Below are 15087 nucleotides of genomic sequence, written 5' to 3'. Positions count from 1 at the left end.
TAACTCCCAGAGTCCAAAATGAAGACACGCCCTGCACATTCACTAACTACGACATTACCCAGGTCATTTTCCAGGGCTTTGATTCTCTCATCCAACATGTGCACATTCAATTAGTGTGGCCTGGTCTCCATTATCACTTTTCTAAATCAACCTAGCACTACCAATCTCAAACGGAAAAATAATTTGCCATGGAACCATCTGCTTCTGATCCTGATCCAACTTTTTGCCTGATACCGGATTCCTATTTGAGTAGTGGAGGATTAGTATAACTCCCACCCTTACTTGCCACAGGCATTCCTAAGGCTCCTTATCCTGTTTAATTTTTTTCCTTTAGCATTTATCACAGTCTGATATACTATGTACATTTGATACACACACACACACACACACACACACTATATATATGTATGTCCGATCAGATATACATATAAAATATAAAACCATCAGTTATACCAGATAAACACAAAACTAATCTTAAGGATTAGTTGATGCCACTAATGCCACCACACAAAATTTTCTGGTATATCTGATGAGAGGTACATACATATAGTATATATATATATATATCTGATATACATAGTATATCAGACTGTGATAATTGATAAAGGAAAAAAATTAAACAGAATAAGGAGTCTTAGGAATGCCTGTGGCAAGGGTGGGAGTTATACTAATCCTCCACCACTCAAATAGGAATCTGATATCAGGCAAAAAGTTGGATAAGGATCAGAATACACATATCAGATATACATATGTAGTATAAATATATATATACACACATACTATATATATATATATGATATATTATTTCTTTTTTTCTTTTCTTTTCTTTTTTTTTTTTTTTTGAGACAGAGTCTTGCTCTGTTGCCCAGGGTGCAGTGCAGTGGTGCGATCTTGGCTCACTGCAACCTCCGTCTCCTGGGTTCAAGTGATTCTCCTACCTCAGCCTCCCGAGTAGTTGGGATTACAGGCACACGCCACCACACCCGGCTAATTTTTGTATTTTTGGTAGAGGTGGGGTTCCACCACGTTGGCCAGACTGGTCTCAATCTCCTGACTTCATGATCCGCCTGCCTCGGCCTCCCAAAGTGCTGGGATTACAGGTGTGAACCACCGTACCCGGCCACTGTATAGTGTTTCTAGTCCATCTGCCCTACTAGACTTAAGTTCCATAATGGTTGGGAGTTTTGTTTGTTTACTGCTGCATCCTCAACAGCTCAATAAATTTTTATTGTGTGAATGAATGAATGAATGAATGAATGAAATGGGGAAAATTGTACTCAATAACCAGTGTTGGTGAAACATTTGTGAATGTCCAGGAGTGATAAAAATATTTAATTTTCAGTTCAGCATGAACACTGTTACTCAGAATAGATGCCAGGCACAGACAACCAGTACAGGTAGCACCATATTGGTTCATGCTGGCTAATTGGCATCTCTTTTTATACCCCTTTCTCAAATCTTTCACTGAATCTTGCCTGATGAAATACTTTAATCACAAAAATGAAGTTTCAAGACTACTAGTGGGCAATATAGGTGAACATTATATAACTGTGGCAGAAAGAAAGCATTTTCTAAGCTTAATACCCATGCAAGAAATCATTATAGAAAAGAAAAACTTAATTAAATATGGTCTTAATATTTTTTGTTAACCTACTTTTTTTTTAATTTTTGTGGGTATGTAGTCCATATATCCATACTACATATGGATATCCAGTATATTTTGATACAGGCATACAATGCATACTAATCACATCAGGGTAAATGGGGTGTGCATCACATCAAGCATTTATCCTTTCTTTGTGTTACAAACAATCCAATTATACTCTTCTAGTTATTTTGAAATATACAATAAATTATATTGTTAACTGTAGTCACTCTGTTGTGCTGTCAAATACTAGATCTTAAGCTGGGCATGGTGGCTCACCCCTGTAATCCCAGCACATTGGGAGGCTGAGGTGGGTGGATCATTTGAGGTCAGGAGTTCAAGACCAGCCTGGCCAACATGGTGAAACCCTGTCTCTACTAAAAATACTGGGCATGGTGGCGGGCGCCTGTAGTCCCAGCTACTCGGGAGGCCGGCCGAGGCAGGAGAATTGCTTGAACCCGGGAGGTGGAGGTTGCAGTGAGCCGAAATCATGCCACTGCATTCCAGCCTCAGCGACAGAGCAAGATTCCATCTCAAAAAACAAAACAAAACAAACAAACAAAAAACAAATACTACATCTTATTAATTCTAATTTTTTTTTTGTAGCCATCCTCACTGTCCTCCCACTCCACTACCCTTCCCAGGCTCTGCTAACCATCATTCTACTCTATCTCCATGAGTTCAAGTGTTTTAATATTTTTTAGCTCCCACAAATAAGTGAAAAGTGTGTCTTTCTGTGCCTGGCTTATTTCACTTAACATAATGTCCTCCAATTCCATCCATGTTGTTGCAAATGATAGGATCTCATCTCATTCATCTCATCTCATCCTTTTTATGGCTGAACAGTAAGTATTCCATTGTGTATACGTACCACACTTTCTTTATTCCTTCACCTGTTGATGGATGCTTGGGGTGCTTCCAATTCTTCACCATTTTGAACTGTGCTGCAATAAACATTGGTGTGCAAATATCTCTTTGATATGCTGATTTCCTTTCTTTTGGCTATATACCTAGCAGTGAGATTTCTGTATCATATGGTCATCCTATTTTTAGTGTTTTGAGGAATTTCCAAACTGTTATCCATAGTAGGTGTGCTAATTTACATTCCCACCAACAGTGTACGAGGGTACCTTTTCTCTACATCCTCTCCAGCATTCATTGTTGCCTGTCTTTTGCATAAAAGCCATTTTAACTGGAGTGAGATGGTATCTCACTGTAGTTTTGATTTGCATTTCTCTGATGATCAGTGATGTCAAACACCTTTTCATATACCCATTTGTCATTTGTATGTCTTTTTTTTTCTTTCTTTCTTTTTTGAGACGGGGTTCCACTCTTGTTGTCCAGACGAGTGCGATGGTGTGACCTCAGCTCACTGCAGCCTCCGCCTCCTGGATTCAAGTGATTCTCCTGCCTCAATCTCCTGAGTAGCTGGGATTACGGGCGCCACCACCATGCCCAGCTAATTTTTTGTATTTTTAGTAGAGACGGAGTTTCACCATGTTGGCCAGGCTAGTCTTGAATTCCTGACGTCAGGTGATCCACCCGCCTCAGCCTCCTAAAGTGCTGGGATTACAGGTGTGAGCCATGGCACCTGGCCTTGTATGTCTCCTTTTAAGAAATGTCTGTTCAGAGCTTTTGCCCCTTTTAAATTGGATTGTTAGATTTTTTAACTATTGAGTTGTCTGGGCTCCTTCTATATTCTGATTATTAATCCCTTGTCAGATGGCAAATATTTTCTTCATTCTGTGGGTTCTCATTTCACTTTGTTGATTGTTTCCTTTGCTGTGCAGAAGCTTTTTTCACTTGATGCGACCCCATTTATCCATTTTTGCTTTGGTTGCCTGTGTTTGTGCAGTATTACTCAAGAAATCTTTGGGCCAGGCCACTCACACAAGGTCAGGAACCTCAAGTGTGCTTTATTGTTACTGTTTGCACCCCCTGACGCCACCGTGGGCTGCCAGTGGAGGAGGCCTCTGGACTACAGTTCCTGTCTTCATATTAAATCTCTCGTCCAGTGTGGCCCAGCGCCAGGTGGGCTCCCATGGGACGTCCTGCTGTCAGACCCAGATTGTTAATGTTATTGTTGGGAAAGACAAAAAAGGCAGAAAGATCCCAGAATATCTGATCTATTTTAATGGCTGGAACAGAAGCTGGGATAAATGGGCAACCGAAGATCATGTGCTTCATGATACCGATGAAAATCATAGATTACAGCATAAATTGGCAAGAAAAGCTGTAGCTCTCCTGAGGAGCACAGGAAGAAAGAAGTCCTGCAGGTTGCCTGGTGTTGATTGACTCTGTCTTAAAAGGCCTCCTCATTGATGAAAAAGATGAAAATGATGAAAACTCATTAGGCAGTTCCTCTGATAGCAGCAAAGGAGGAAGAAATAAGTGAAGAAAGTGATATTGAAGAAAAGACTGAAGTGAAAGAAGAACCAGAGCTTCAAACAAAAAGAGAAATGGAAGCAACAACAATAACTATAGAAATACCTGAAGTTCTGAAGCAGCAGAAGGATGATTGTTATTACATTAACAAGAGGAAATGGTTAATGAAACTTTCATGCCGGACCAACATCATAATGATTTTGGAAGCATTTTGCTCTCAATGCAGCCTTTTCAGCCAATGAGAGGCCTCGTCACCATCATGCTATGCCACATGCCAATATGAACGTGCATTATATCCCAGAAGAATGTTGACCTTTTTAAGGAGATGGTGGATGGATTAAGAATAACCTTTGATTACACTCTCCTGTTGGTTTTACTCTATCCGTATGAACAAGCTCAGTATAAAAAGGTGACTTTGCCGGGTGTGGTGGCTCACACCTGTAATCTCAGCACTTTGGGAGGCCGAGGTGAGTGGATCACCTGAGGTCAAGAGTTGGAGACTAGCCTGGCCAACATGGTGAAACCCCGTCTCTAGTAAAAATACAAAAATTAGCTGGGCATGGTGGCAGGAGCCTGTAATCCCCAGCTACTCGGGAGGCTGAGGCAAGAGAATCGCTCGAACCCAGGAGGCAGAGGTTGCAGTCAGCTGAGATCGCACCACCGCACTCCAGTCTGGGCGACAAGGGCGACAGGAGCGAGACTCCATCTCAAAAAAAAAAAAAGGTGACTTTGTCTAAGTTTTTTTTCCAATTCAGGTAAGTGCCACAAACACTAATACGATCCAGGAGGAACTCTCTCCCAGCCTGCCTTTGTTGAATCCATCCATGCCACAGTCCACAGAGAGTCAGCCAACCATTAGTGAACCAGCCACCCACAAAAGGCGCAAAGCTGAGTTGGAAGCATTGCAGTCTCTGAGGCGGTCCATGAGCCACACCACCAACTGTGATAGACTTTCTGACAGCAGCACCTCACCTCAGCCCAAGTGCCAGCAGCAGGACACATCCGTCAGTATAACCAAGCTGTTCCTGCACCTGGAAAAGAAGACACCTGTGCATAGCAGATTGTCTTCACCTATTCCTCTGACCCCTAGCAAGGAAGGAAGTGCAGTGTTTGCTGGCTTTGAAGGGAGAAAAACTAATGAAATGAACGAGGTCCTGTCCTGAAGCTTATGCCCGACAATTACCCACCAGGTGACCAGCCGCTTCCACCCTCTTACATTTATGGGGCATAACATTTACTGCGATTGTTTTTAAAACTTCCAGAAATCCTTGGAAAGATGTCCTTTTCTGAGAAAAATCTGAAGGCTTTGTTGAAGCACTTTGATCTCTATTTGAGGTTTTTAGCAGAATACTCTGATTACTTTTTCCCAGAGTCAGCTTGTGTTGCTGCCTGTGAGGTGCATTACAGCAGCAAGAATCTCCGGGCAATTTATTACAGTGTTGATGGTTCTGTAAGAACAACTCCTCTGTCTAGCTCAGCGCTCTGGGTTCCAGATGAACAACTATCCAGGTAGTGGGTCTTTACCCAGAGCACAAACACAATGCCCACCTGGCAGCTCTGACAGAGTTAGGTCCTGAGTTGCCCACATACTGTAGTTATTCTGTTAGGAATTGTTTCCTGGGTGCCTATAGTGCTCTAACACAACACTTGCTACTGTGCAGGCCATCTGTGATGGCAGGGAAAAAGCAACTGGGTCCATAGTGAAATGTTCGTGGAAGCATACATAGGTTAGGCTATTTCAATAGACATTGCAGTTAATTAGCTAGAACCACATTGTTTTGTTATTTGTTAGCATTAAATAATTTTTTTTTTTGCAAATTGGTTTCATTCTTTTGATGAAGCTGAGCAACTCTGTCCAACAAGGTTTAGTTTGTACTTGGAAACCACAAAGTAGTCTCAAAGTATTTTAGAGGGACTCGATATTGATGGCAAAAGAAAATTTGCAGCTACACATTTGCTTCTAACAGTTCCCTCTCTGTGAAACATTATTTTTGGTGGTCTAAAGACAGCATTGCGTTTCTTGTTTGAGATTTTACAGCTATACTTTGCTGTGTAATGTTATGGTTACTTTTCTGTAAAATGTTAGTTTTGGTGATCTAAATAAAGCCTATCTTGTTTGAAAGAAAACAAAAACAAGAACAACAATATAAAAGGAAGTCTTTGCCCACACCAATGTCCTGGAGAGTTTCTCCAATGTTTTCTTGTAGAATTTTCCTTATTTAAGGTCTTGGATTTCAGTCTTTAATCCATTTTGATTTGATTTTTGTATAGGGTGAGAAATGGAAGTCTAGTTTCATTCTTCTGCATATGGATATCCAGTTTTCCCAGCACAATTTATTGAAGAGACTGTCCTTTCCCTAAAGGTTCTTGGCACCTTTGTCAAAAACGAGTTCACTGTAGATGTATGGATTATTTCTGGGTTCTCTTAATGTGCTCCATTGGTCTATATGTCTGTGTTTATGCCAGTACCATGCTGTTTTTGTTACTATAGCTCTGAGGTATAATTAGAAGTACAGTGATTCCTCCAGTTTTGTCCTTTCTGCTCAGAACAGCTTTGGCTATTCTGGTCTTTTGTGGTTCTGTATAAATTTTAGGATTATTTTTTCTACTTTTATGAAGAATATCATTGGTATTTTCATAGGGATTGCATTTAATTTGCAGATTGCTTTGGGTAGTATGAACATTTTAACAACATTGATTCTTCCAATCTATGAAAATGGAATATCTTTCCTTTTTTGTGTGTCCTCTTCAGTTTCTTGCATCAATGTTTTATAGTTTTTATTGTAGAAATATTTCACTACTTTGGTTAAGTTAATTCCTAAGTATTTCATTTTATTGGTAGCTATTATAAATGGGATTACTTTTTTGATTTTCAGATTGTTTGCTGTTGGCATATAGAAATGCCACTGATTTTTGTTTGTTGGTTTTGTATCCTGCAATTTTACTGCATTTGCTTATGAGTTCTAACAGTTTTTTGGTGGAGTCTTTAGGTTTTTCCAAATATAAGATCATATCATCTGCAAACAAGGAAAATTTAACTTCTTCCTTTTCAATTCAGATGTCCTTTATTTCTTTCTCTTGTCTGATTACTAGCTAGGACTTCCAGTACTATGTTGAATAACAGTGGTGAAAGTGGGCATCCTGGTCTTGTTCCAGATCTTAGAGGAAAGGCTTTCCACTTTCCCCTTCAATATGATACTAGCTGTGGGTCTGTCATATATGGATTTTATTGTTTTGAGGCATGTTCCGTCTATACTCAGTTTTTTGGGGGATTTTTATCATAAAGGGATGTTGAATTTAATCAAATGCTTTTTCAGCATCAATTGAAATATCATATGGTTTTTGCCCTTCATTCTGCTGATATGATGTATCCCATTGATTTGCATATGTTGGACCATTCTTGCATTCCTGGGATAAATCTCAGTTGGTCATGATGAATGATCTTTTTAATGTGTTGTTGAATTGTTTGCTAATATTTTGTTAACAATTTTTTCATCCCTCTTCATTTGAGATATTGGACTTTAGTTTTCTTTTTTTGACGTGCCTTTGGTTTTGTTATTAGGGTAATACTGGTCTTGAAGAATGAGAGGAAATATTCCCCCCTGCTTTCTTTTTTGGAATAGTTTGAGTAGGATTGGTATTAGTTTTTCTTTAAATGTTTGGTAGAATTCTACAGTGAAGCCAATGGGTCCTGGGCTTTTCTTTACAGGGAATCTTGTTATTATGGCTTTGATCTCATTACTTGTTATTGGTTTGCTCAGGTTTTGGATTTGTTCATGGTTCAATCTTGGTTGGTTGTATGTGTCTAGGAATTTATCCATTTCTTCTAGGTTTTCCAATTTATTGACATATCATTGCTCATAGTAGCCTCTGGTGATTCTTTGAATTTCTGTAGTATTTGTTGTATGGTGTATACATATTTGAGATGAGGGTCTCACTCTGTTGCCCGGGCTGGAATGCAGTGGTGTAATTACATGGCTCACTGCAGCCTCAACTTCCTGGGCTCAGGCAGTCCTGACACCTCAGCCTCTCAAGTAGCTGGGGCCATAGGTGCATGCCACCATACTTGGCTAATTTTTTTTATTATTACTTGTAGAGATGGGGTCTTCCTATGTTGTCCAAGCTGGTCCTGAACTCCTGGGCTCAAGCCATCTGCCTGCCTCAGCCTCCCAAAGTACTGGGATTACAAGCCTAAGCCAGCATGCCTGGCTGGTTTTAATATTTTTATATGGAAAAAAATATCATAGGCAAAGTTTAAAGGCAAATGACCTACCAGAATGTGACAAAAGTTAATGCTCAAAAGAGCTCTTGAAAACTCAGTAAAAAATAACATTTTATATCTAAAACTGATTCAAAGTTTTAAAACTCTCAGGAACAAAACAGCAAATTTATTTATTCTCTTATCCCACTTTCACTGAGATGTTGAGAAGAACTAATTCAAATATTCTCTCTTATTTCTGACCTCACACTTTATAATGTGAAGCCTAATAGATACATCCCTAGACAGAGAATCAAACTTCACAGTCAATATATGCCCCACTCCAATTATGAAGCAGATCATAAGTACAGATTTCAGACATACCACATTCGCTAGCTGATCCTCCCACCAGCTGGAAGAACTGCTGGGCAATTTTCATATGATCCCTCTGAAAAACAAACTGAGCTGATATAGAGGAATAAGGTAAAAATATTTTATTTTATTATACTTTATCGTTCTAACATATTTGTCAGGATTTAAATATACCCTTGTTTTAAATCTTGCCCCAAACAATACTAATTCTCATTAACATAACAACTAGACCTGAAACTAACTAAAACCTGTGCAGGGACAGGCAGAAAAGAAGAAAAAGAATCAAATCCTTAAATTCTATCCTAAAACTTCATTAAATGAACACAATCATTCTACAAATATCTATTGCTCTTTTACCATATATCAGACCTTGGAACAGGAGCTATAGATATAACAAACAGTATTTATTAAACTCATTTATTTAATAAATATTTGCTGCCTATCTACTACACAAGGCACTGCAGAATGAACTTGAGATAAAAAGATTTATTCGTATCCCATTTTGTTCCAAAAAGAACAAATAACGCTGTATTAAGATGGATAAGAGCTTAATTTTAGACAGTGTTTTGGTGTTTATAAAAATAACTTCTCCAGAGAAACAATTTTCCCCACTTTACAGATGCCAAAATTATAACTAGATATATGTAAGTTAAAAAAAGTCACTGCAAATAAGAATGAAGTTGTGCAATGATTTTTAAGTTTTTATGAAATAAGTTGCTATTTAAAAATTGGACCCTTTTAAACAAGCAGGAGTCTTTAGGGTTACAAGTTTTTTTTTGTTTTTTTTTTGTCTTTAAATAACATAACATTCTTTTCACAATGCAGTCTGGATTGGGGGATATGGAGAAATAAAAGGAGCTACCGGAGAGCCTATTGCTGCTTGCACTTTGATAGTCATTTTGTTCTCTTCCATACACCTATAACTTTGCAACCTATAGATTATCAGTGATTTCATACTCACTGAACCCATTTCCTGGCCAAGGGCTGCATTGACCACTCCTTTGAGAATATACTCCTAGAAACATGGAATAACATTGATTAAGAGGAATGTGGAGCTATGAGATCATTTTCGAATTAACCCCTTGTATTAACTCAATACTTTACATAAATTATCAAAGATTACCCACAGTTACTTTTCTCTGTTCTATCCCTGGCTTGAATGAAAGAATTAGGAGACACTCATTTAGTTTCCAGCAGCCAAGTATCTATATAACATAATTTACCATATTTGTAAATTCTCAATCTTAAGCAAAAATAATTCAGTGGAAGCTCCAGGAGATAAGTTTCATTTTATTTCAATTCTATGGAAAAAAAAGTAAAATGTTGATACAATAATTTTTATTACCTTCTCAACCACTGCCATTCTCTGTGACCATACCATATATATTATTTTCCTTTTCCAATTTTTTATTTTTGAGACCGAGTCTCGCTCTGTCACCCAGGCTGGAGTACAGTGGCAGGATCTCAGTTCACTGCAACCTCCACCCCAGGGTTCTAGCAATTCTCCTACCTCAGCCTCCTGAGTAGCTGGGATTACAGGCCCCAGCCATCACGCCCGGCTAATTTTTTTGTATTTGTAGTAGAGATGGGGTTTCACCATGTTGGCCAGGCTGGTCTCGAACTCTGGACCTCAGGTGATCCACCCGCCTCAGCCTCCCAAAGTGCTGGGATTACAGGTGTGAGCCACCACTCCTGGCCCCTTTCCAATGTTATAGTAACTTTTCTTTGCTAGAAATCCTTTTCCTAAAAAAAAAATAAATAAAAGTGTCCTCTGATGTCCATTTATAAGGTATTCTCTCTTTTGGAGTCCTGGGGCCTCACTTGTATCCCTTTTTCCAGACTTGGTTCAATTCTTTAATAGATACCCTCCCTAGCTAGCAGCTTTATCAATCTTTCATTTAAGAGAGCTCACAAAGAACAGCATGAAAGAAGCTGAATCTTTTAATATACTTGAGAAATATAGTTGTTTAAACTCCATGGGGTCTGGAAATATTTTTCATTCAGTCTTTCATTCAATAAATGGAATGTTTACTATATACTTTATGTACATAGTGTTAGAGATACAATATAGACACAGTCCCTGACTACAAGGAGTTAACGATCCAATGGGGAAGAAAGACAAGTTACAGACAATTTATGAGATAATTGCATGTATCCAGTTGTTACTTTCATCAGAATTCTAAATTTTCATATTTCCAAATACTAAAGGAATTTTCCAAATTTCTTTACCCTTTTTGAGAAAATGACTACATATAAGGGGGTTTAAAAACATCAAAAAGCCTAGAACATTCATTCTCATATCACAAGTTGCATATAACATTTCTAAATGAATACATATGGTCTTTTCCTGGGATTCTACAGGCAGGAGTCTGCCTAATCTTCTCTAATATGACTTCCAACTAAATTTCTGAAGTTCCACTTTTAGCAGAACTTGGTTAGTAAAAATGTAAAACATTCTCAGTTACCTGAGGAGTAGTGGGTTCCAGATCCTTAATTAAGTTATAAGCTTCTTGTACATCATCTGAAACACAACAAAGTAATTATACTAGCCTGTATTCCAGAAAACCCTCCTGAAGCAGTCCTCCCAAAAGATAAGATCCTTCAGTACTTAAATATTCATGGGAAATATGATCTGTTTTATCTGTCTTCTAACTCTCCATGTTCGGTGTTGAGTAGTTATGCTAAAAATAACGAAATATCCTTAGAAAACTCATATTAAGCCATGAAGTACCTTAAAAATTGTTGAAGCTAAGAACATGGATGAGGCAGTCTATGCCAATGGCATTGTATTAAATAAGAAAAGCAATGATTTTTTTTTTAAAAGAGATATATATATATATTAAGTATATAGGAATTAAATGACATGAAGTCTGAGATTTGCTTTAAAACATTTCAGGAACAAAAAAGAGGTGATGAAAAAAGAAGATTGGAAATATCTTGAAAAGTGCCGAATCCAGGGTGAGTATTTGGGTGTTTATTGTACTATTTGTCTATGTTTGAAATTTTCCATAATAAAAATAATTTATAAAATATATATGCTGTTTATTTCATTCTTGTCCAAAACATATTTTTTTTTGCTTTTATATAAAAGAGAGGCTGGGCACGGTGGCTCACACCTGTAATCTCAGCACTTTGGGAGGCTGAGGCAGGCAGATCACCTGAGATCAGGAGTTCAAGACCAGCCTGGCCAACATGGTGAAACCCTGTCTCTACTAAAAATACAAAAATTAGCCAGGCATGGTGGCGCACGCCTGTAATCCCAGCTACTTGGGAGGCTGAGGAAGGAGAATCGCTTGAAACTGGGAGGCAGAGGTTGCAGTGAGTGGAGATCACGCCACTGCACTCCAGCCTGGGCAACAGAGTAAGACTGTCTCAAAATAATAATAATAAATAAATAAATAAATAAATAAATAAAATAAAATAGGACTGTTTGCAAGTTCATATTCTTATTTTAATAAATACATTTTCCTCCATGAGGAATCTGTTGTCCTGGTTGGATTTTACCATGCACCTAAAAAGGCCCACATTGTTAGTCCAGGGCCCATGACCAAATGCCACCACAAATGCATGGTGGCTGCTACCCTGTACTCATAGCTGTTAGAAAAGGCTGCTTTAGGTGTGTGTCTGACCATTTTAATCTTACTTAGGGGAAATAAATATCATATCCTCTTTGAATCATAGTATTTCTCATAAGCAGCCTGGGGTACAAAGAAACAGAAAGGCAGACAATCAAAGCAAATAAGAAACAGTTAATACTTTTTCCAAAAGACACAAGAAAATGTGAATGTACATTACACAACGGGGAAACTAGAAAAAGAAAAAAGAACTATAAGGGAAGGGGAGGAAAAACAATGAAAAAGAAAGAATGGATAGAGAATAAAGGACAGAAAAATAAAAGGAAAAAAGAAAAAGCAGAATGAGGGAGAAGGTAGGAGGCGACAGAAGAGGAAAGAGGATAAAAAAAGGCACAACAAATAACCACCAATAAACTTGTTCTATGAACTCGTTGCAAATATATTTTTGGAAGTATGAATTTAAAAAGTGAAGCAAATAGTTCCATCAGACATATTTAACTATTCTAAAATATCTCATTGTAAGTAAGACCAGGACAAATTTTTCTTACCTTGACGAAGGTAGTAAATCACCAAGTTTAGCCTAGCTTCAGGAATGACATCAACTAGGGGAGGTAAAACCTGCAAAGCCCCTTCACCTCCTCGGAAAACAACCTAGAGATACAGAAATCATGCTATTATGGCAATAATGATGTATATATTTATTGGTGACAATGTTTAAGGAGCTGGCACATATAACTGGGTTCATGATATTCAACTAAAATAGTTCTGGGAATCAGTTGATATATTGAGAACTTTTACTATTGGCTGAATTTATTATTGCCTACGTAATCCCTATGCTTCTTACCATCTCTCTTCTTTTCTTTCCTCTCTGCTTTTGATCCTTCTTGACAGCCTTGTCATAATTAAACATTTTATTTTTAACCCTATGTAAAACCTACCTCCATTATCATTCTCTCTATACCCTTGCCCTTCTTTTGTATTCGCAGCACTTATATCCTTATTTTATTGTATATTTCTTTATCTGTTTATCTGTTACATCCACCAGAATATAAGCTCCATATGGCAAGGAACTTTGCATTTACTGTGTATTCCTAGCCCCGAGAACTGTGACTAGTATAGTCGGCACTCAGTTATTTTTTGAAAGGACGAATATATTTTTGAAGCTCTATTTATACATATAACCTTGACCTCATTGAAAGAAAGCCATGATCTAAATTATAACAATATACACCTACTGTATACTCACAAAAATTTAAATTAAAAAGATCAAAACATAAAATTATTATAACTATGAGAAATAGAATAAAAGCATAACCCTTATTGTGTACATCTCTTTTCCTCTTCATAAGAACTGCAGAAAACTCCTAAAGTACCCAATAATTAACAAAACTCTTTTCTAGGCAGACATTCTAAATCAAAAACTCCATGATGGAATTTATATATCCTTTCTGAGCCTGTTTCCTCATCTCTAAATGGCATTAGTAATGCCTACCTTTCAGGTTATTATGAGGATTAAATGAGCACAAGTGGGCTAAATGTGTGGCACATATTTCAGTGTTTCATTGAATTAATTTAGTAAACATTCATTAGCGTGTACTATATGCCCACTACTGTAACAAGCACAGGGGTTATAGCAGGAACAGGCCACTCCCCTGTCACCACAGACTAGTCAAGTGGGGACAGACCTCCATAAAGCAAGCAAATAAATATGTTATCAGGTGATAATAAATGTTACAGAGAAAAGCTTAGAAATCAAAACAAACAAACAAAAAAATCCATGAAAGGACAATTTATTTTGTGTACTGTTGTATTTCTAGAGCCTAGCATAGTGTCTGGAATGTAGCAAGCTGTTTCACAAATAAATGCACAGAAAGCAAGGTCATCCAGCATGAACTACATAATCTCTTCTCTCGATCCCGAAATATCTATTTAGTGACCTTTTTTGGTTCCTTTTTCAGATATTCCCTTCTTTTGCCAAGATTCATTCACCTGTCTTCTTGATCCCATGACTTCTAACTCCATCTGAACCTCTTTTCTCCATTAATTATTGTACCTTCAATCTTCCCAAAGCCCTGGTCCTACTTCTCACTTTAAACACACACAAGGGGTTTTTGTTCTCTTGAAAAATCTTCCACTTGGCCCCACTGTTTCCTCTGGATAGTGCCCTATTTTTCTCTTTTCTTTCAATGCCACACTTCAAAAGTATGTTGCTTACTGCTTCTACTTTCTTCTCATCCTCACACTCCTTAACCTCTCAAAACATTGGCTTCTGCTCTCAGTATACAAATAAACTCACTCTCAGGAGTCACAAATTAATCTCTTTAGCCAAATTCAATGGACTTTTCTGTTCTCTTGCTCCCATGATGTGTCTGCAGTTTTGACACTGATGCCTCCAAGATGCCAATAATAACAACAATGCCATTTTCTTTTTTTTCTTTTTTTTTTTTAGACGGAGTCTCACTCTGTCACCCAGGCTGGAGTGCAGTGGTGCGATCTTCGCTCACTGCAAGCTTCGCCTCCCGGGTTCGCACCATTCTCCTGCCTCAGCCTCCCGAGTAGCTGGGACTAAAGGCACCCACAATAACGACCGGCTAATTTTTGTATTTTTAGTAGAGACAGGGTTTCACCATGTTAACTAGGATGGTCTCGATCTCCTGACCTCGTGATCCGACCGCCTCGGCCTCCCAAAGTGCTGGGATTACAGGCGTGAGCCACCGCGCCCGGCCTATCAATGCCATTTTCTAAATGCATACTGTGTGAAGCACCTTACACATATTACCTCATGTAATCTTCCCAAAAAAAAGCAAGATAAGTACTTTTTTTTTTTTTGAGACGGAGTGTCACTCTGTCGCCCAGGCTGGAGTGCAGTGGTGTAATCTTGGCTCACTGCAAGCTTTGCCTCCTGGGTTCAA

General features: G+C 38.2%; 1 protein-coding gene and 1 pseudogene across 1 annotated transcript in view; one reads left to right on the top strand and one right to left on the bottom strand.

Moving 5' to 3' along the window:
* TTC26 (tetratricopeptide repeat domain 26) overlaps positions 1–15087 on the bottom strand; it is a 54998-nt gene that overhangs the window by 16037 nt on the left and 23874 nt on the right. The window contains exons 9-12 of the mRNA XM_003261401.4: positions 12724–12826; positions 11066–11121; positions 9562–9615; positions 8613–8676 (exon numbers count right to left, since the gene is read on the bottom strand). Coding sequence (XP_003261449.1) covers positions 8613–8676; positions 9562–9615; positions 11066–11121; positions 12724–12826 — 277 coding nt within the window. The remainder of the gene's footprint in view (positions 1–8612; positions 8677–9561; positions 9616–11065; positions 11122–12723; positions 12827–15087) is intronic.
* LOC105740726 lies at positions 19–5543 on the top strand (annotated as a pseudogene).

This window comes from Nomascus leucogenys, chromosome 13, assembly GCF_006542625.1.
Source record: "Nomascus leucogenys isolate Asia chromosome 13, Asia_NLE_v1, whole genome shotgun sequence".
Lineage (NCBI taxonomy): Eukaryota > Metazoa > Chordata > Mammalia > Primates > Hylobatidae > Nomascus > Nomascus leucogenys.
This window is presented reverse-complemented; position numbering and strand designations above follow the sequence as displayed.